Below are 19451 nucleotides of genomic sequence, written 5' to 3' on the forward strand. Positions count from 1 at the left end.
TCTGGCTCTCTCTGGCTCTCTCCTTTCTTAAACTGTGTTGGTAGAGACAGGGTCATGAAGAACAGAGAGAGAGAGAGAGAGAGAGAGAGAGAGAGAGAGACAGAAGGGGGGGGGGCGGGTTGTGAAAGGGGGTAAAAAAAAACAAGGCGTATAATTAGTCACCAGAACAGAAAACATGAAGGAACATCAATGAGTCCGTGACAGCTAAGATGACAGAGCGAGCGTCGCAGATCACAACACAACAAGCACAGCGTGTGCGTGCCCAGCATCTCATAATGAATGATGGAGGAGAGGGGCTGGGCGGACAGACGGGAAGCAGTTTTTATCGTCTAGGTTATTCTGCGCGAGGTCGTCCTTCATCGTCCCTGCTGGGTTACTTCTTTTTTTTTATTATGCGTTCGTCCTCACGGCCTTCAGCGGTCCGTGACCTATTTACACAGCTGCAGTGTCTCTACCTGAACGCTTGGTAAGGTGTAACTCTATGCCCAGAGACTCAGAATGAGCAACCGTCCACTTGAGAACCCAGCATATCCTTCAGGCTGCACGGGCTGCCACTGCCTCCCCAGGTCCTATAGGTGACATCCCGCCCAAATGACCCATCCCTAATGTTTCCTCATTAGCCACGGGGAAAATGAGCACGCTAGAAGTGGGCGACTGTGCATGCCGGCTAGCACAATGGCGCTATCAGCAGTCACTGAGTGATTTAATGGCGATTCGCCCCCAAGCAGGTGCTCTCGTCGGGGTGAAGTCATTTGGAGGCAATTCAGAACCGTGACCTCAGCACATTGGGCCCTCTGGGAGTAAGTAGCCGATCTGCCTTTCCCAGCAGTGATCCCAGAAGCCTCTGAGCGTGGGCGAGTGATAGAGCAGCAACGTTCCGGTGGTGTGTGTGTGTGTGTGTGTGTGTGTGTGTGTGTGTGTGTGTGTGTGTGTGTGTGTGTGTGTGTGCGTGTGCGTGTGCGTGTGCGTGTGCGTGTGTGTGTGTGTGTGCGTGCCGTGTATACCCTGCATTAGCGGAAAGCACTAAAAGGAGCCACTTAATGGAGCCCCGAGGAAAGTCAGTACTACAACTCCTCAGGTCTTGTGAAAGTGAGAGCAGAGCGGGAGAAGGGAGAAGGCTACGGCCGTAGGAGACGGCATTAGAAAGAGAAGGGGGTTGCGTTGAGCGTTTGGGGTGTTTCTTTTCTTTCTTTTTTTTTTTATGACATACACAGCCACGGTCTTGGAGTACAGCTCTGCCGTTACCCACGCCCACTGGGCTCTGTGTTTACTTCAATTACTCACTCCATTTCCCCTCTAAACTCCACCCGCCCCCCTCAGCCCCAACCCCTTGCTCCACATACCACAACGCTCAAATCACACCTCCCTCTTTTCCCCAGCACTCCATCAATCTGGCCGCTCCGCCGACCCTTCCCTGTAAGCCCTTCTCTTCTCCCTTCTCTTCTATTACGCCCAAACCTGGAAGGCGAGCAGGAGCGCAGCGGACAGACTAAAGTCACTGTGTTCCCCCCTACTTTAATCCAAAACACATTTTTGCACCCCCACCGCAACCAAACCAAAGCTCTGTTCTCTCTCTCTCTCACGCTCCTTCTCTCTCCCTCAATCCCTCTCTCTCTCCCTCTCTCTACAAGTGACAAATGTTTGGCGTTTCTTTTATATCACTTGGAGCCAGCCAAGCTGCATCCGCTGCTCTTACAGCGACCCGGCCAAAAATAAGCCCACTCGGGAACCTGGCTAGTGAGAAGGCAACTGACAGGTGACTGAATAGCCCCAAACCTTGCTCTGAGTCAAAACACCCCTCGCACTTCCAACGTCTAGAATGCTTAACTAATCTATGTACCGGTGTTCGTTCTCCTGTAAGCAATCAGATCGCAAGCCCTATTTCCGTTTTGAGAGTGCTTTACAACATTGATAAGCATTTGGCATTACAGCATCTTGTTTCTTTTGCTGGTATGTATGTCATTTTTGCACCCCCAAAGAGTGCTAAACATTACGCGTTCAATTGGTCTACAATAGTTCAGCAGTGACACTGATATAAACATTGTTAAACATGAATAGTAGTGAAGGTCTATTTATTTATTATATCAATAACCTGTAGCTTCTGTTAAAAAAGATATAACTGTTGCATATAAAATGTGTTTGGGAGGGCCAGGAGCATGATGGCATAACAAATTAAGATTTTGAAACAACGGGAAATGTAATGGATGGAACAGTCAGGAACGTAGTAAACAACTTCCCTCGTGCCCCCTCCCATCAATCCCCTCCCCTTATTCCCTCCCTCCGTGCACTGCCTCTTTCACTTTTGCACACGTTGTTCTGCTGATATCCTCAGGGCAGAGGGAATTGGACCGAACCCACCCCCACATCATTCACAGAAGTGCTGGAGCCCAGCAATATATCCCCATGTTATTTCCAAAGGCAACATCGCGCGAGGCTGGCAGGTAGCGCATGGCCGTTCCTTGCATTTGTAACTGCAACTATACAGAGACGGATATATAGATGGGATTGAAGGCGAGGGAACCAAATCGAGGATACAGCCTGAAGGGCCCCCAAAACTGACGGATGTCAATCAAAACAGCAGATGCGGAACCATCCCTGAGACATGGACACTTTGCGGCTACATGTAGTTTGCTCACTTGTCATTGTTGTGGCAAAAAGTGCATGTCAAATATGCAATAACTCCTGCATAGAGTGGCATTCAAGACTTATATACCCACCTTGTCGATGACAGGTGGTACTTGCAGTTAAACTTAAGTGGGCCGTTTAGTTTCAGCTTTGCCTTACGAGACACAGCCACAGTTATATTTCATTATTGTATATAATTGAACAAAAAACATACTGTAATGCAAGGATAAGTAACGGAAACATGGACAACTAAAGCCGAGATCACTTGGTTAATGTCCGTTGTCAGCCCGTGTACATTTTTGCATTGTATTTGTATCAATATTTATTAAAACAAACAATGAATCTAGTAAAGCTTCAGATTACCTGTGGCTATGTTATGATAATTACAGCCGAATACACCAAGAATCAATACAACTGTTAAACATTGTCACTCACCTATACGATCGTTCAGAAACGGTGCTCACATTATTCGGGTATGGTTTTCTCGTCGTACGTGTCAACGTTGTGGCCACATAGTTCACTTTCCAAGTACTGATTCGTCCAAATCAAAAGATAAAATAATCAGAAAGGTCCAGCCGATCCCCAACATACTATAAATAGAGGCGCGTACTAGCCCCAATATGATCTGAAGCGACTATTAATCGCCCACGTATGCAAGAGAGTCTCATCCAACCGTCCTTTGAAGACGTGCCAAATAGGTTATCACATTCCGATGCACGGAGACTACAATATAAACTGTAATCGTATAAACGGCACGTTTAAGATGGAGACACACATAACACAGTAACATACGATACACGTTTTGCTATCCTGACACCCCAATCCGAAAGTTGTGATGGAGTAGGGAGAATGTCAACACGCTTCATTCCCCAATTTATACTCATACAAACACAACAAGATGTCAGGACTATGGTCTATCAAGGATGGCGTTGGCAATCATTCCGTGTATAACCTATGTGTTTTAAGGGTCTGTTTGGGTTATTACATGATAGTAGCGACCATTCGTCCAATAATAGACTGCTTGCTACAGAGTATCAATGGCATTCGCGCTGGCTAGCAACCCATGCCTATGCTAACATTATACAATATAGACTGGATGTACCAGGGCCACACTTGCAATCTATATTGTATGCACAATGCAGGGAAATTAGTCAAATATCTTGGAGCATTGCAATACAACGAAATCCAGCATAAATGACAACATCCGATGACTAGAAACTCGCATCTCCGTCACATTAGGGACTCGTGCTACTGGAGCGCAGCTAGGAGGGCTAACGATGCAATATTGTGAAGCCTAGCGCTCTAGCCAGCCGAGCAAGCCACATAGACACGTAAACAAAGGTGCCAGACAATTGTCCTATCTAATACCATAAAGTACATGTAATAATATAGTGTCACGCGTATTTATATAAGATAAATTAATAGATGCAGCGCTGTGTCATTATTAAAAAACACGAACTGTCAACAAAATGGCGGCTGCGTTGAATCAACAGAGACCCGAAATGGATCGCCTCCTATTCCTTCACCCTCGCCCGAAATCCTATCATCCTTACAGAAGTTGGTATCCGTAATAACTCCAAGAATCTCCAAAATCGTCTCCGACACTGGCTTAGCTGGGCGTAGATGTGTCAGAATGGGCCTTGCTCGTCAATCGGGCCTCCATGTCTGCTCAGCCCGTATCGTTACTGTCAGTACAACACGGGCATTCTCAGTGAGGAGGGAGGGAGGGAGACGACGGAGGGGGGAGGAGAACGAGCCGAGGCGGGTGAGCAGGGCAGATGTCGGTCGTGTGGGACAAATTGGAAAATGTACTGGTGTTAAAAGTGTGACAATATCTCATTACATTTTCATTACCCACGGTCCATGGGAAATCTAATCTGAAGTACACGAAGGTCTCCTGTGCGATATTATTCACGTGTGATGTATTGAATTTGTAATTAACCTTGCGTGGGGAAAGCTGGTGGCAACGGTTCGCGCGCTTGTGGCACTGATGACCCAGCGTCATGTCTACCGTCCCCCTTCCCCAAACACACACCCAGGATGAGAGGATATTCAATTATACATTCAAACTGTTTTTCAGACAGTTTCAACATAGTAGTAAAATAATAAAAATATCAAACCAGATTTGCATCACTGTTCATAGGTCAAGCACATCTTAAGACTTAAAGAGTTTAGAAGCCCCAAAACACCAGATATGCCTAGAAACAGTATAGGAAATCAAATTTTATCTGTAACATTTCCGTTCAGGGGGAAAGAGAGCAGAAGAGGGCAAGATCACAGTTAGGATTTAATGGAAGTTTTAGGTAAAGGAGACAACACTGACCCCAAGGTAGGTCAAATTAGTTTTACGACTGAACTGCTGGGAAAACACTCTTACCCAGAGCCTTGGTACAAAACGGCTACTTCATAACTCAGTAAATTCCCCATCACTCTTGGCAGTCACTGGTGATTTAGCGGTGCTTAGTTCCTCGCGTCTGAGCATCTGAATCATCCATGTAAGCCAAACAGTACACCCCAGTGAAACAAGGACCGACACATCCACAACATCTTTTCACCAAGCAATGTTTTGCTGTGTACTCTTCCGCCACATAGATAGCAAGGGGTAGGAGGCAGCGTGACTTTTATTAAAATAAAAGACAGAGCTTCTTGTAAACATGAATACATGACTGAAATGTCTCCGCGAGTTTAGAGAGGCTCGTTCTTATAGCAATACAGGTTGATCGATGTTAATACTTCAGTGAAAAGGTTGACGGAGGCGTTGTGACAAATGGCCGTGTCTCTTGAAAAACACGCACAATGCGTGTGCGTGGCTTTCAACCAGGGCTGCGTGGTTCAGATGGTCTGCCTCTCCGAGGGCTCGGGTCTGATAGAGGGGGGGTCTGTGGCCTCTGACGTCTGGGGCAAGCTGTTGTCCACTCCGTCCAGACTTTTACGGCATACCGGACACGTGTCATGCTGCGGGGACGGGACAACTCATGAAGAACAAAACAAGCTAGGCAGCGATAGTAACAGCACCCCGATAACACTACACACCAACCTAATGTGACTGTATCAATTAATGACGACACCAACGTTAGTGGACAATTATGTATTATTACCAACTGGATGGAATTTAATCAGATGATATTTTGACCCTGAAGTGACACTATGGTGCTAGCGTATGTCAAGCTGTTTGTGTAACACATATGCTTTACGATACTTACCAGCTCAAGCCAAGGTACTATACAGTCACTGTGGAAATAATGTAAACAGGGAAGTTGCCTGACATATTCTCCTAAAGAATAGCGCTCACAGCACACTGGACACTCCAACCGGCATGCTGAAAGATAAGGGAAAGAAAGTTAAAGATGTTTGTTAAGAAGAGGTGAGAAGATGGAAGAATGGATGATCAACACTGTTTTGTGTGTGCGTGGTACATTCCATCAAATCATGAGATTTCCATAACAACGGCTATAAAACATGGCCTTATTGCTCCCTGCAATACATTCTATATCCCATGTTAATGCTTTTGAGTAGCCAATATTTTGGACCTGTCATTACCACACATGCTATCTTAAAAAATGCTTGAATCAAGTTAAAACACAATATGGCCCGAAGATCCTCTATGTTCTGCATTTCAGTCATTGAAACATCCTTCTCTGCAGCCACATCAATTGGCCTTGCTGTCTGACGCCCACACGTCATATGATGATGTCAATGTCACTGACATCCCCCTCCCCCCACCTGTTTGTTCCTGAGAGACGCTGACGGTTGGCAACGATGAGATCATGTCCTTTTCTGCGGGAGGGGGACCGGTGCCCTCCAACTGACCCAACAGCTAGGGATGGAGGGTGGGGCAGGGTGGATATTGCAAGGGACAGAGAAATAGTTGAAAGTGAATGAAAAGATGGTGCGACAGCAAAGAGATAAGATGTATGTTTATAAGACACAGAATTCATTCCGAAAAAAACAAACAACGTAGGCAGTTTGTATGTTTTAACATGAACAGGAACGTCTTTATTCAACACCTTCAACGAGTGTGTGTGATTACCCGAGAGCATAACACAAATGATAAAGGAATAAGAGGAGTCAGTCAATGTATAATGGTCCAGCAATAGCCATTCAAATAGGTTCCACGCAGAAACAATTCATTACTCGTATTCTAGAAAATGAGAATAGCTTGGCTACCTTCAGTGTCCTTGAAATTTATACCACTATGTGATACGACGAGATTCTGAGGCAAAGACATAAGGCAAGAAACATATGTAAATAGTCAAGGGGAAATGTGAAAATGACAGGAGGGGCTGTGATGGTGGTTGTGATGGTGATGTGAGGGGCGTATATGGTTGGTCTAGCTTTTCTTACTCATCATGTCACTGCAGAAGGTTTCTAGACAGCAAAGACTTCACTCACCTCTGTGATAACAGAATCTAGACCTCCCTGACCCCAAGCATAGTCTCCTGGGTTAGAGTGCAATTGGAGCATAGAAGAGCTGAACAGAAACAGAGACAGACAAGTTGGTGTTATTAAGTATATAATATGCTTCAAGTAAAGAAAGGGGAAGGTGTAAATTCGGGAGAAACGATACACACATTTTTTCTTCAATTAGCAATTTTCAGGTTACGATTTAGGTCATAAATAGCATACATATAAAATAAAATAGCTATGTGCTTTGAAATACAATGTTATGAAATAAAATGGAATGTAGATGCCTATGCCTGTCCAATAGTAAAGATGAGAGAAGCAACAACTATAAGATTTAACATTCCAATACACTACTTTCTGCCAACTTACAGGGACGCCGAAGCTGAACCTTGGTTTCCATTGCTAGCGAACAAATTAGCCAAGAACTGCTGCACAATCCTATGGAGTAGAAAGTTAGAAAGAATAGAATATGTTTAAAAAAATAACATTTGATAGGTGAAATGGCCAGTTGGTTGTCAAACAAACAAAGCATCTTGGGTTATTCCCTACATTCAGAAAAATAATACCACTAAACAACTGACATATAGGTATGACTACGTTAAAATATCCACAAGCCATAGACTGATGCAAAGTGAAAGAGGACGAGTCCTATCCTGGAAATACATGAATGAATTGATCAAGTCAATTATGTAATTTCATAATGAGGCATCCTCATAGTCGTTTTTCAAAAACATGTTTGGTTGACTCTTGAGGACATTGTGACAAAGTAAAAGCCACCTAAATCTACCCAGACCCTGTGATGATATTTGAAGCAGTGTTTCCCAACCTTGGGGTCTCCAGACCAACTTCTTGGGGTCCCCTGATATGAAGATGGGGCATATTTCATGGTACACTTTTTATTAAAATAAAATGTAAATTTAAATAGAAGGGTAAAGGCCCTATTGAACTAACAGACTCATGTTTAATTGTCAATTCGCAATTTTGAGCAAAGAACCGGCCAATTGATATTAGGATCAGATGTTGATAGGCTCTAAACGATGTGTGGGTGGGGAAGCAGAATGCCGCTAAAAGGTTAAGGAATGTGGATGCGAGAAGTTTCTGACCTACAAATGGGGTCAATGGTCGAACGAGGTTGGTAAGCACCTCTTTATGGTTACGTTTGTCCATCTCAACCCACCACTCAACTGCAGGCATGTGGTCTGGTTGAGATGACCTCCTCTCCAGCCCAGGTTGGTGGGAGGTCGGTTCAGTTTGCCTGCTATCTGTTGCCGCTGTAGACGCCTCCTGGGAGAGAGAAGAGACCTCGGATCCCCCCACCCGCTCATCAGCGGTGACTCTGTGGCCTGGGCCTGTGTCGGCCACAACGGGATCTGCCAGGAGCGAAATATGCTGCCTCAACAGCAGCTGCCACAACATGAACAGGGACCAGACATTTTTGTTTTTTGTTTATTTTAGGGATGAATAAATGTGTTATAGGTTTGTTTTTGTTGCTTTTGATAACGTTGTGTTGACCTACTTCTGTCAAGAGGGGGTTAGCATCTTCAGTGGCCTCTCTCGTACTCTGCGTCAGGAGGCTGGAGAGCAAGATCAAATGGAGTTAGCTCTGAGAGATATACAGAGAGGGTATATGCAACCTTAAAGAGGAGCAGATTAGGTCATTGTAGGCTACCTTGAGTCTTCGTCCACCTCCTCCACGAAGCCAGATTCACACCGGGGACATGTTAAATCCTTCAAAAACAATATATAAATTGTATGCTTGAATTGAAATCAATGAAAAACCATCATCTGTATCCTCGCCAACAGAAAAAGACACACACCCGCACCCGCACACACACACACACACACACACACACACACACACACACACACACACACACACACACACACACACACACACTCACAGGTACGCGGATGCAAATACACACGCACTACACGCGTGGCTATGCCGGACCTATAATAGCGTGTCACAGTGCGGTTTAAAAGTGTAGTTTGACAGCGCGACAAGCCATTTGGAGCGTGGGCCAGCATGCGTAGTATGCGGTGCGCACCTCCTTCCCCTGATCCTCACATGTGTTTGACAGTTGACCAGCCGTAGTGCTTCTAAATATGGCAACGGCACCAACTTGGATCGGCTGATTGTTCCCGACTAATGTTAAATCGTAAAACCATAAAACCGTTATGTAGACTTTACGACATACTTACAGCTAACGTTATTGAACGACGCCTGTTCATACCAAATGAGTATAAATAGTTTTTAAATGGATCCAAGTCAAGCTCACAGATAATAACGTACCTACTTCATGTGAATGTTTTCAGAGACGGACCTTACAAACTGTTGAACGGACGCGTCAATTAATGGCCAGACTATAGAATATAACGTCGTGCAATAACACTCTGTTTCAAATGAACTCACCGGGAGTTTTGGTTCTGTTTCAGATTTACAGCAGTGGCAGAAGAACCGGTGTTGTGGTGTCGCTGCTGCCTCCGCCATCTTCACAGCACCGCCACCCTGTCACTGACGTCCGTATGGCGGCTGGTCTCCGCTCGCTGACACTTCTTTCTCCTAACATTATCTGCTGTATGAACAATTTGCAGTTCATGCAGTCTTAAAAAACACGGACCAATAGGGTTTCAACATTTTCAAAGACCGCTATGAAGAATGTATCGAGTCATGATTTATTTTTATTATTGAGTCCGTATTTTATGAAGTTGTAAATCTTTGGGGATTATTATACACCATTTTTACTCAGTTGCTACCTTCCGTAAATGGCGTTAAATTACAAAGTATGTAAGAAGTTTTAAAAATAACAAGTAGTTTTCTTGTATGTTGGGGCATACTGTACTAGGGGTCGCCACTCAACCAAAATGGAGACCTTGTTCAGATCATTTGATCGCTGCAAACTGACAATAATTAAAATTTAATATAATTTCCTAAGGTCAAAAACGGACGCAACATTATTCAGCATGTCATCTCTTTATTCAAACAAAAAAATGCATTGTTAGCAATCTTTAACAACCATAATACATACAAACAGCATCAACATAAAAAATACAGATATCACAACAAAAACGACATTACTACATTAATATGCAGTTAGACTACAACACATTTTGGCAATATGGTACACAGGCATTCTCTTTTGGAAAAATAATAATAACGCAACATGTTAATGTGTGTACGGGCAGCAACGTAGTGTTAATATCCAAAGAAAGTTAAACCATTCACTTATGGATTAAACGTAATTACATCACAATTCAAATTATTCATTATCAGCCTTTGGTTCTTATAAACAGTTTGCCATACTAACCAGACGTAGTGTAACAATTTCATCTTAAAAAGGAAAAAACACCAAGGCTTTATAGTACCTTGTTTTACTTGGCACCCATTAAACCCTGCATCCATAAACAGCGGTCAAAAAAACATGTCTGACAATACTATACAACAGTCTTTTACTCCAGTCTTAAAAGCGTATGGCTTTCAAAATAAATATTTTAAAAGCGTTAAACACCTCTTTTCTATCAATGCTGCTGTGATTCCAGTTGTTTTTAAATGAATTGCTTGACCACTTGCAAACCTCGTCCTGTACACGGTTACAAAACACACACGACTCCAGCAACGATCACTCGCTGCCCCCAAAGGGGCAGCATTTTTGATCCTACACAAAAATGCCAAGGACCCGTAGGGTGGGAAATTCAAGGGGAAAACTAGATCCCATGGGCAGCAGATCAAGGGCCCACTCCACACTGGACCTAAGCACTCTATCTCTTTGTCTCCGTCTCTCCCCCCCCCCCCCCCCCCTCTCCTGATCTTTCTCTATGTGGCTCTATCGAGGGCCAACGAAGGCCCCCTGGGCAGCGTTTGTAGCGGCATTGCGCACAACCTGATTGGCCATCACTCCGGTGGCGAACTCGGCCTGGGCCTTCTGGAAGCTGGCATCCGTCTGCCGGTACATAGAGTGTACCTGTGGGAAGGAAGAAAAGGGAAGGGAGTTGATACACTGAGCAGTTGTTCACGGTGCCAGGCCCATTGTGTGTGAGGGCAGTGTGGGTAACCGATATGTGGAACGTGAGTCAGGAGGCCATTCAATGGACTGTTTATCTGTTGATAGCTTTACGGGGCGACCACTAGGCCACAGCTTCAATTAATAGGACGGAGCATGTGGAAAATGTGCCTAAAGGTAGATTTTGCTAACAAAAGCTTTGAGGTGTAGATCTACATCATTGATACATGTCATTTATGAGCGGGTAGGGGTAAGGCTCCTTGCTCATGGATGTTCACAGGGAGGTCGTGGTCATTAGGAATAGCACACAGGGAGGCAATGGACTCTGTATCAGAATATCCCATTTTCATGTTGTTGTTTTTCTGCTTGAAGTTCTGCTTGACACTGGTTTCCTCAAATCAATGTCTTAAATCATTGGAAAGTGGGCTGAATGGGTTAAAAATAAACATGACGATATCCTTGGGCATAACATGTCCATGTCAGAAAATAAACTTCAGTACCTTCTTAAGCATGATGACGCCCAAGGCTGTTTGAGCCGTAAAGAAGATGGCGTTGATCATCATGATCACGCCAACTGGAACGCTGGTCTTCAGAGCTGCCAGACTCACGATCCAGCCGCTACCGAAGAGAGGGAGAGACAGATGGACTCAAGAGCATGTCGACTTGGACACAAATAACCCACCGGTTGTTTACCTGGACAAAAATAATCAGCACGAGCTAATCAAGTTTCTGGAATTACATACCAGAGATGCATTGAGACAAACTTCAGTAATGGCAAAGCCCCTGTATGTGCAGTCGTGAAGTTTTTTCACCTCACACAGAATAATAAGGACTGTCCCTCGTTACATTAAACCGTCGCTCCAAGATAGGGCATGTAATTGCAAGCACCCTTTTTTGCATACATGAGGGGCAAGGGAAAAAAATCTTTTCCAAGGGTTTCTTGCCCAAATGAAAATAAATAAATCGGTAAACATTTGCTGAATAATTATGTAATTTGAATAACTAGTTTGATCGTAAGATCAAACTAGATATGGAAGATAAGAAAACAGAAGAAGAACTTTGTATTCAATTTAAGATTTTATTTTCTATCAAGTCATGCCAGAAACACTTGCTAGGTAAATAATAAAAAGATGTTTCTCCAGTTTAGATTTTTGTTTTGAATGTTATCAGCCTCACTTTTCAGTTAGTGAGGCTGATAACGTGTCTGTTAAAGGGATGTAAATTGGGTTTTCAAGAGTGTGCTTTGCCCATTTTTATGCCGAAGTCCAGATTTACATTATTTACTCAAGCCATAGGCTATAATCAGGTTATTTGTGACTATTTTAACATTTCAAGAAAGGGTTTTGTGGTGTATGTTTATGAGGCATTACATACGTATACCTCGGTGGAAAAATCGTATCAGACATACCTGAACCCCCATCCTGGTATCCCAATGGTCATGATTACAAAGACCACAACTTGGGCAAAGAATATGAAGAAGAACGCAAAGAAGTTGAAGGAGCTGTCAGTCCTAAAAGGTGCAGTAAAGAGAAAAAGGTAAAGATAGCAAAGAGAAAACACTTCAGAGCAAACACTGGAAAGGCCTTGATATGCTTACAACTAAATCTAAATTGTTGTTTGCATAGGCTGACAAACGGTTGTCGTGTTTGCCCATTTTGACAGTGTACAATATAGTCACTGCGATGCGTGGGCTGTTAGTTTAATGAAGCAAATAATTAACTACCATCCTAGTATCCTTGTCGTCCCTGCTTGAGTGACCATAGAAATGTGAATAATCCCTCACAATCTCAGCAAGTCTTGCTTTTGAACTGGTGTTCAATGTGGAGCCATTATGCCCATGCAACAACGACATTTTCAAATTTGTCAGCATATCGGGGCCTTAATGGGTAACGATGGCACGCACCTGAAGGCTTTGTACACAGGCCTGTACCAACAAACGAAGGAGCAGGGGGTGAAGAGAAGAGCCCACAGAATGGCTAGTCCCAGGCCAACCCCGCCCTTTGGGTCCACGATGAACATTGCCAGCGAGGAGACAAGGTTGAAGAGCAGAGTAGCAGCACAGACTGGAGGGAGGCCCAGAGAACAGGGAGTAAAAGAGGAGAGTACCAAGAGAGTCTGTATGTTTTCTGGATAGTTAAACACTACATTGTAGTTATACATGGTAGAAGTTCTTCAAAGGTCAATAAACGTAGAAATGCATCCCATTATCTTCCCATATGAACATCCAATACCTGAGGTAGTAACTGATGCGTGTTTGCATTAGTTGCATTTTTTTGTTTTTGTTATAAATATGAATCGTCAGCCTTTTTTAGGCTTATTTTTATTTTTTGATTCACATTTCACAACCATATCGGTTTTACCAACACAAAGATTACATTTACTTAGACACATAGATGTGTGTCCATGAAGAATTCTACATCAGCTTTAAAGAAGGTTTGCTTTGACACCCTTTGCTGCGAATGGTACTCGTCATGGTCTGACCAATAAGATGCTCGATACTTTGGCCTGGGGTGCAACTGTGAAAGTACATAGAATCTCATCTCGACCTACACTATATAAATATATCACCCTTTTTGGTGTAGGTCTAGCCAACCTGAGGTATGTTTAGCCTAGATGTGATGTTCATAAAAAATATATATATTTGCAGATCACCCCGGACACATGATGGAAGAATATGATGGTGAGCTTAAAAAATACATAATCTGGGAAAGGTTGCAAAGGGAGCAGTTGTGTATTAGGAAGTGCATCCAGCATAATTGAATAGCTTTACTTTCTAAAATTACTTTGAAAAATAAGATGACGGACAAGGGATCCTAACCAGACAGTTCCTACCCCCTTCTGCACTCACTCCAATCATGACAACAAGCTCACTACAGAGAGCAGAAGTGACAAAGTGTTGAGTCATCGCCCTGCTCCATTTACCAGATTGCTGGCAGTAAACGCAAAATGGTGGAAGTGCACCAGAAACACATACATCTCATTTGATTTGAGATCCGTCAACTACATGAGGAACAACTCCCAACAGGCCACGATAAAAAAGTAAAAGGAAGGTTGCAAATTATAGTCATTTATGCTACTCAAACTATGAATATGGAAGTCACACATTTAATACATATTGTAGGGATATTATATGCCTTGGAGGACAGGAGTGAAGACGAAGGGAAGGGGAGAATGACATGCAACAAAGGTGGGAATCAAACCTGGTTTGATACAAGGCTTGCCCTCTACAGGGTTTGCACACTAGTGGCGGTAGCCACCAGGCTCCCCCATAAATGTAGTAGCGGACGAAGAACTCACACATCCAGAAGTAGTACATGATGGTGACAGTGCGCTGGAAGCTCTGACTGATATCCAGGCTGATGTCCTGGTAGAAACATGGACCCACGGGGCAGAACGCCGGCAATGGCGGCCAGTTGTTCTGTCGAGCTATGGTGGCACGAGAGAGACAAAGAGGTCAAAGGGCGAAGGAGCATTTTACCTATTACATTAAAAAATGTATCGTATATAAAAATTTTTTTTACATACAATTGATCTGAAATGTCAAGTAAAGAAACTTGATTTAAAAGCATTGTTATACTTAGAGTCTTCCAGCTTACCAGTTATAGTGTTTATATATATAGGGCTTAATGAGGTAACACCAAATTTAGAGAGTTCAGTTTTAACCTATAGTATCGAGGACAGTGTCTAAAGTTTAGACATGTCATCAAATCCTCATTACTTTTTCTCCCAAGTAATTCCCCTAAAAACGAAAAATATGTGTCTTTATCTCAAATTAAAATGGTGCCGGAGTATACCTGCTAATCAGGATCTGACTCATCAAACTGTAAAAAAAATAAACAAGGATTGTATTATACCCTTGAATGGTAGAATCCCATCTAAGCAGAACAATCATGCCTTCAGTTCAAAGTAATGTTAAACTGGACATAATTTGATAAATTACAAGATAAATCATCTGTTCCTCCTAGTTCCTCAATTTCTTATTAGGTAGACATGGCCAACCAAAAGTCCCGTATCCATACCTCTAACAGACAATGCTATATTTCTTGCACTCAACACCTCAAGAGGACATAATTTTTATAGTTGGTGCCTACTCATATTTGCCTTCAGTTGTTGCTTTGCAGTGACATGAAATCATGACATTGACTGAAAGAGATCCATGAAATCAACAGAATTCAATCAACATTGTACAGTACATATCCTATAACGCCAAGCACAACCAAGCAACCCCTTGCTTACAGGCTCTAGGTCCGAGGCTGTGGGACTCCAGCTCCCGCTCCCTCTTCTCCAGCTCACGTGCCTTCTTCTCAAGCTCCTCCTGCTTCCTCAGGAGCTCCGCTGTTGTGGCGTTGACCGCCGCCTGCTACAAACCACACACCATGCTTCTCCTTCAGAGGGCATCCAGCCTGACCAAGGGCTGTTGATGTCTAACGAAGCTCTTCTGCCATTTTTATTGAAGCAGGATTCAACAGATGGAGTATCTAGTAGTGAGATTCATATTGTGCGAGTGCGTGGATGCGTAGGTCTTCGCTTTGCCTGAAAACTATTTAGGATTTGTGTGAATGTTTTTGCTTGGCTCTGTTAAGACCATAGTATGACTAAGGCCAACTAAGAGTAATGGTTTGACTGCAGTGCCACAACAGAGTCGTTTACGGAGGTTTCCTTTGTGCTAAGATTAGTTGCGCTAATAGACAGATGCCAAATGGGCTCATATCTGCAATGGGCATGCTGCTACGCTTTTTTCTCCATTCCTTTCCATGGTTCGCCAAAACAGCTTTTCAATTTTCACTATAATTAAAAATAACCACAGATATAAGTCAAGCTAAGAGGTAAACGCAACTTTGCTGTTGCCATCTTATGACATACTGGTCTGGAGTCTACCCATTCGGTGTACCATGGGTTCAGCATGCTACATACCTGGGAGGTGTAGGAGCCATAGTTGCGAGCCTCGGTGGGCGTGGTGCGGCTGGGGGGGGTCACTGCTGGTACAGAGGGGGGGGTGGGGGATGTGGCTTCATATGGCGGAGGAGGGGGCTGGAGAAGGAGTTCAGTGATTAGAAATGAGTATTATAGCTATTTTATTAATTTTTTTGTCTGATGGATTGGCCTTCCCAAGGGGAGAAGAGGCCTATGGATGTACATCATAAAGATGTAATGAAGGCCAAATATCAACTATAAGAGCATTTGATATAAGAGTAGTTTTAGGTGGTTCTTTATCTTGAACATTTGAATATCCCCAAGGATCGTGTTCTTACCCCAGTTTTATTGTCAAAAGGATTATAGAGGTCCAGTGTGGCATATCCCGTGTTGCTGCTATGTTGTGTTACTGCAGGATCCTAAATAAGAAACCAGAAAACGCAAGAAATGTAAGCTACCATATGTACATTTATAGTTATACTAAGGTGTATGCATCATAATTTATAAGGCATGAGTCGTTTTCTTCATTGGTAGGCCTACGTAGTTGGAAAAACATAAGGGCGGATCAACCACATCATATGAGCAACAGCATGCCTGCCATTATATAAATATGAATGACAATACCAGAATCATGTCTGCCATCAACCAATCAGAGCAACACATACAAATACAATTAGACACCGCTGTCTTTTTAATACTGATCACCTGGAATGGGTTGTGGTCCTCGGATGGTTCAGGAAAACTTGTGTACTTCGACATCTTGCTTGCAGTCAGCGAAAACGAAACTCAGCAGACAGCGTACACGTCAAAAGCGATGCTTTTGCTTACCGCAAGAAAAATACAAGACCCAATCTCTGTCAGTAAATGCTTCTGATAGTCTAGTTATGTGTCGTTTTTGTCTATTACGAATGGCATATCACCAATGCAAAATATCGACATGAGATTTTCCTTGCTACCGTTAGCATACAGTTGCTTTTTCGCGTAGTAAGATTTTCTTTGGCACAATGTATCTAATCTGACTAGCTAAACGCCACAGCTAATCCTTCTGATTTATCTAACATTTGTCACGTTATCGTATATTAGCGTTATCCCTCAAACGTACGAATGTGTTTTGTCCAGAATGTATCGTTTTCAAAAAACAAGTGATCCAGGAAGTAAACCATCCCTGTCACATGACCTATGCGGCAAAGAAAGAAGCACGTGGCTTCCGAAGGGGCGTGGTCACATTGGTTCCTTTATTATGTCCATGTTCCAAAGAGATCACAAGTCGGGTCATTCCGAATAAAACTTGACAGTGGCAGTTGGATCTTTCCTTAGCCCTGGTGGTTCAAAGACGATAGCCATGCGTTTTAAAAGCACAAATATCGAGCTAGCACACTTTAACTGCGCCGAGGATATCCATGTAATGGATTGATTCCTGTTGGTGTGTACGTGTACAATAGTTTAGATTCGAGTTTTACTAAGGTAAAGCAATAGTTCTCTTTCATTCTTCATACAGGTAACGCGTAGGCAAGGCAATGGTTGACTGTTGAGTGCTGGTGGTGCTGAAACTGCAAGGCGCAGAAAACTCCAGAGGGCACTCGAGTTGAGGGGGGATGGCATCCCCCCTTTGGAATTAAAATGATCAAAATCATCCCCCTTCTGAAACAGCCATCCCCCCTTCCCATACCCTGTTATTTGATCAATTAATGTGGAAATATTTCTGCTATTTCATTCTAGCGGTTTCCTTTTTCAATTCGGCGCAAGGGTTGCAGCGGTGTGGACATTTTCACACCGAGTAATACACTCGTGTCAACAAAGGTATACAACTATACCGAGTATAAACGGTATAAACTTTGAAACGATGTCAACCGCCATCTTCTCCGTCAACTCTCCTCTCACACTCGGTGACAGCGTCTGGCAGCGTGCCAATTTTCGGAGACAGTGTCTTATAACGTTCTATAGCATAATATAATTGTATACATAATATCTCGGCCAAAAGCTGTGCGCCTCCGTATGGCCGTAGCGCGGGTAGCTCTCGTAGGGATTGGGCTTCGCGGGGTTTGTTTACCTGCGTTGCTATGGTTACCGGTCTTGGGTGTTCCAACCCTTTATTATGTCCATGGTTCCAACGGTTTATTGGTACCCTATCTATTATTATATCTATCTATCTATCTATTATTACATTTTTAATTATCACACCGTCGGTCTCCCACCATATGTGCTGTCATCAGCACAAATGATCTGTCCCTAAAAGTTAAAATCCACCATCCCCTCTGGCTTTTTCTTACAACTCGACCAATCGGTGCGTGGGTAATTGTGTTTCCATCAACCACCTTTTGGTCCATGATTGCCTGTTACTCACGGCAAATTATTTGTAGGTGTTTGCGCAAACAGCGAACTTTTTAGATTTGCACAATGATTTAAACATTTTTGTGAACCATTTTCGACGCAGAAGTAGTTTACAATACTGGTGGTGGGCACGATAGGATTTCTCTTCATGGGGTCACCTGGGTGATTAAGGGGTCTTATGACGGAGTTAAAGAGTGCGTGTCCTTAAGGATCTGTTTCTTTTCATGCCTTTTCGGGGATGGTACGTAGCCGTTAAAACAATCCGGTCGCTCTCCAGCGAACTAAATTATGCCATTCCGGATGTAAAATAATTCTCAATTATGATATAGGCCTGCCAAACTTGAACTCGTTGTGCATATATATGTGTCTGGGTGTTTGTCTATGCCTCAGAGGCAAGATTGGGTTTTTGTGTGAACACAGACATAGCAATTATCATGTACAAATAGGCCTAATCAGGAGTAAAGTATGACTGAGTGACTTGCATAAACACACACACACACACACACACACACACACACACACACACACACACACACACACACACACACACACACACACACACACACACAATTCAACATGACCTGAGACCACACCATTAGCCCCTGAGGAAAAGAAAAATGCTCATGACAGAAGACAACTTTCAATCCAAAAATGTGTGTTCACTGAAAGGGGACATATTATGAAAACAACACTTTTCCTGGGATTTTTTTTTTTTTTTGGGTGCTCCCACACGCATTAAAAACTTTGAAAAAAGTCTGTAGGCTACATGATTTTTTGAGCGAGATATGCATTTCTGAAAGTACCCCGCCTACAGTTACCAAACGAGCGAGTCAGTTTCAGCGCCCCCTCCTATAGGAAGGGGGCACAGTTGAATATTACCTCCCACTTCCCTACTCCCCTCCAATCAGAGCATAGCTAAGATTTTGTGGACCAGCGGACGAGCAGCTCCGGCGGGGGGAACTCGGCGGCAGCTCAGCTCCGGCCTCCGGGTTTACAATCTCTTTCTCTGCCGGCGGCACCGCCGGAGCTGTCGGAGGAGGAGACATGGAGAAGAAAGGGATTGTACTCCCGGAGCTGAGCTGCCGGACTGCCGCCGAGCTACCCCCGCTGGACTTTTCAGCTCTCGGAGGACACCCGCCGGAGCAGCCGCAAAGCTTTGGCGGCAGTTCAGCTCCA

At 43.6% G+C, this 19451-nt stretch overlaps 2 protein-coding genes across 3 annotated transcripts; both read right to left on the reverse strand.

The window, feature by feature from the left end:
- Window positions 1-4822: 4822 nt before the first annotated feature.
- On the reverse strand, window positions 4823-9588 carry LOC130375385 (E3 ubiquitin-protein ligase RNF115-like). The gene is made up of 9 exons (XM_056582278.1): window positions 9443-9588; window positions 8699-8757; window positions 8546-8603; window positions 8207-8433; window positions 7399-7467; window positions 7018-7096; window positions 6349-6442; window positions 5829-5944; window positions 4823-5580 (listed from the first exon to the last, which is right to left on the reverse strand). Exons 1-9 carry the CDS (start codon window positions 9518-9520, stop codon window positions 5458-5460), a joined length of 903 nt encoding a protein of 300 aa, XP_056438253.1. The 5' UTR covers window positions 9521-9588; the 3' UTR covers window positions 4823-5457.
- Window positions 9589-9953: 365 nt separating this feature from the next.
- On the reverse strand, window positions 9954-17143 carry scamp3 (secretory carrier membrane protein 3). Of its 2 annotated transcripts, none has more exons than XM_056582277.1 (9): window positions 16650-17143; window positions 16283-16363; window positions 15945-16061; window positions 15267-15387; window positions 14328-14456; window positions 12934-13093; window positions 12439-12540; window positions 11531-11648; window positions 9954-10991 (listed from the first exon to the last, which is right to left on the reverse strand). In XM_056582277.1, the coding sequence occupies exons 1-9, from the start codon at window positions 16701-16703 to the stop codon at window positions 10854-10856; spliced, it is 1020 nt and encodes a 339-aa protein (XP_056438252.1). In that variant the 5' UTR covers window positions 16704-17143; the 3' UTR covers window positions 9954-10853. The 2 variants fall into 2 exon arrangements, with proteins under 2 accessions (XP_056438252.1, XP_056438251.1); XM_056582276.1 differs by having other exon boundaries at window positions 15267-15390.
- Window positions 17144-19451: the final 2308 nt, after the last annotated feature.

Source organism: Gadus chalcogrammus, chromosome 22, assembly GCF_026213295.1.
Source record: "Gadus chalcogrammus isolate NIFS_2021 chromosome 22, NIFS_Gcha_1.0, whole genome shotgun sequence".
Classification (NCBI taxonomy): domain Eukaryota; kingdom Metazoa; phylum Chordata; class Actinopteri; order Gadiformes; family Gadidae; genus Gadus; species Gadus chalcogrammus.

Bases quoted from the DNA above. Each gene is read 5' to 3' on its own strand.
- LOC130375385 (XM_056582278.1), bottom strand. From the start codon at position 9,520: ATGGCGGAGGCAGCAGCGACACCACAACACCGGTTCTTCTGCCACTGC. The intron at 8,758-9,442 runs GTGAGTTCATTT...TTGTTTTTGAAG, and splicing joins AAACAGAACCAAAACTCCCG to GATTTAACATGTCCCCGGTG. The intron at 6,443-7,017 runs GTGAGTGAAGTC...CTCCATCCCTAG, and splicing joins TAGATTCTGTTATCACAGAG to CTGTTGGGTCAGTTGGAGGG.
- scamp3 (XM_056582276.1), bottom strand. From the start codon at position 16,703: ATGTCGAAGTACACAAGTTTTCCTGAACCATCCGAGGACCACAACCCA. The intron at 15,391-15,944 runs GTATGTAGCATG...TGTGGTTTGTAG, and splicing joins ATGGCTCCTACACCTCCCAG to CAGGCGGCGGTCAACGCCAC. The intron at 10,992-11,530 runs GTACTGAAGTTT...TCCTTCCCACAG, and splicing joins GCGTCATCATGCTTAAGAAG to GTACACTCTATGTACCGGCA.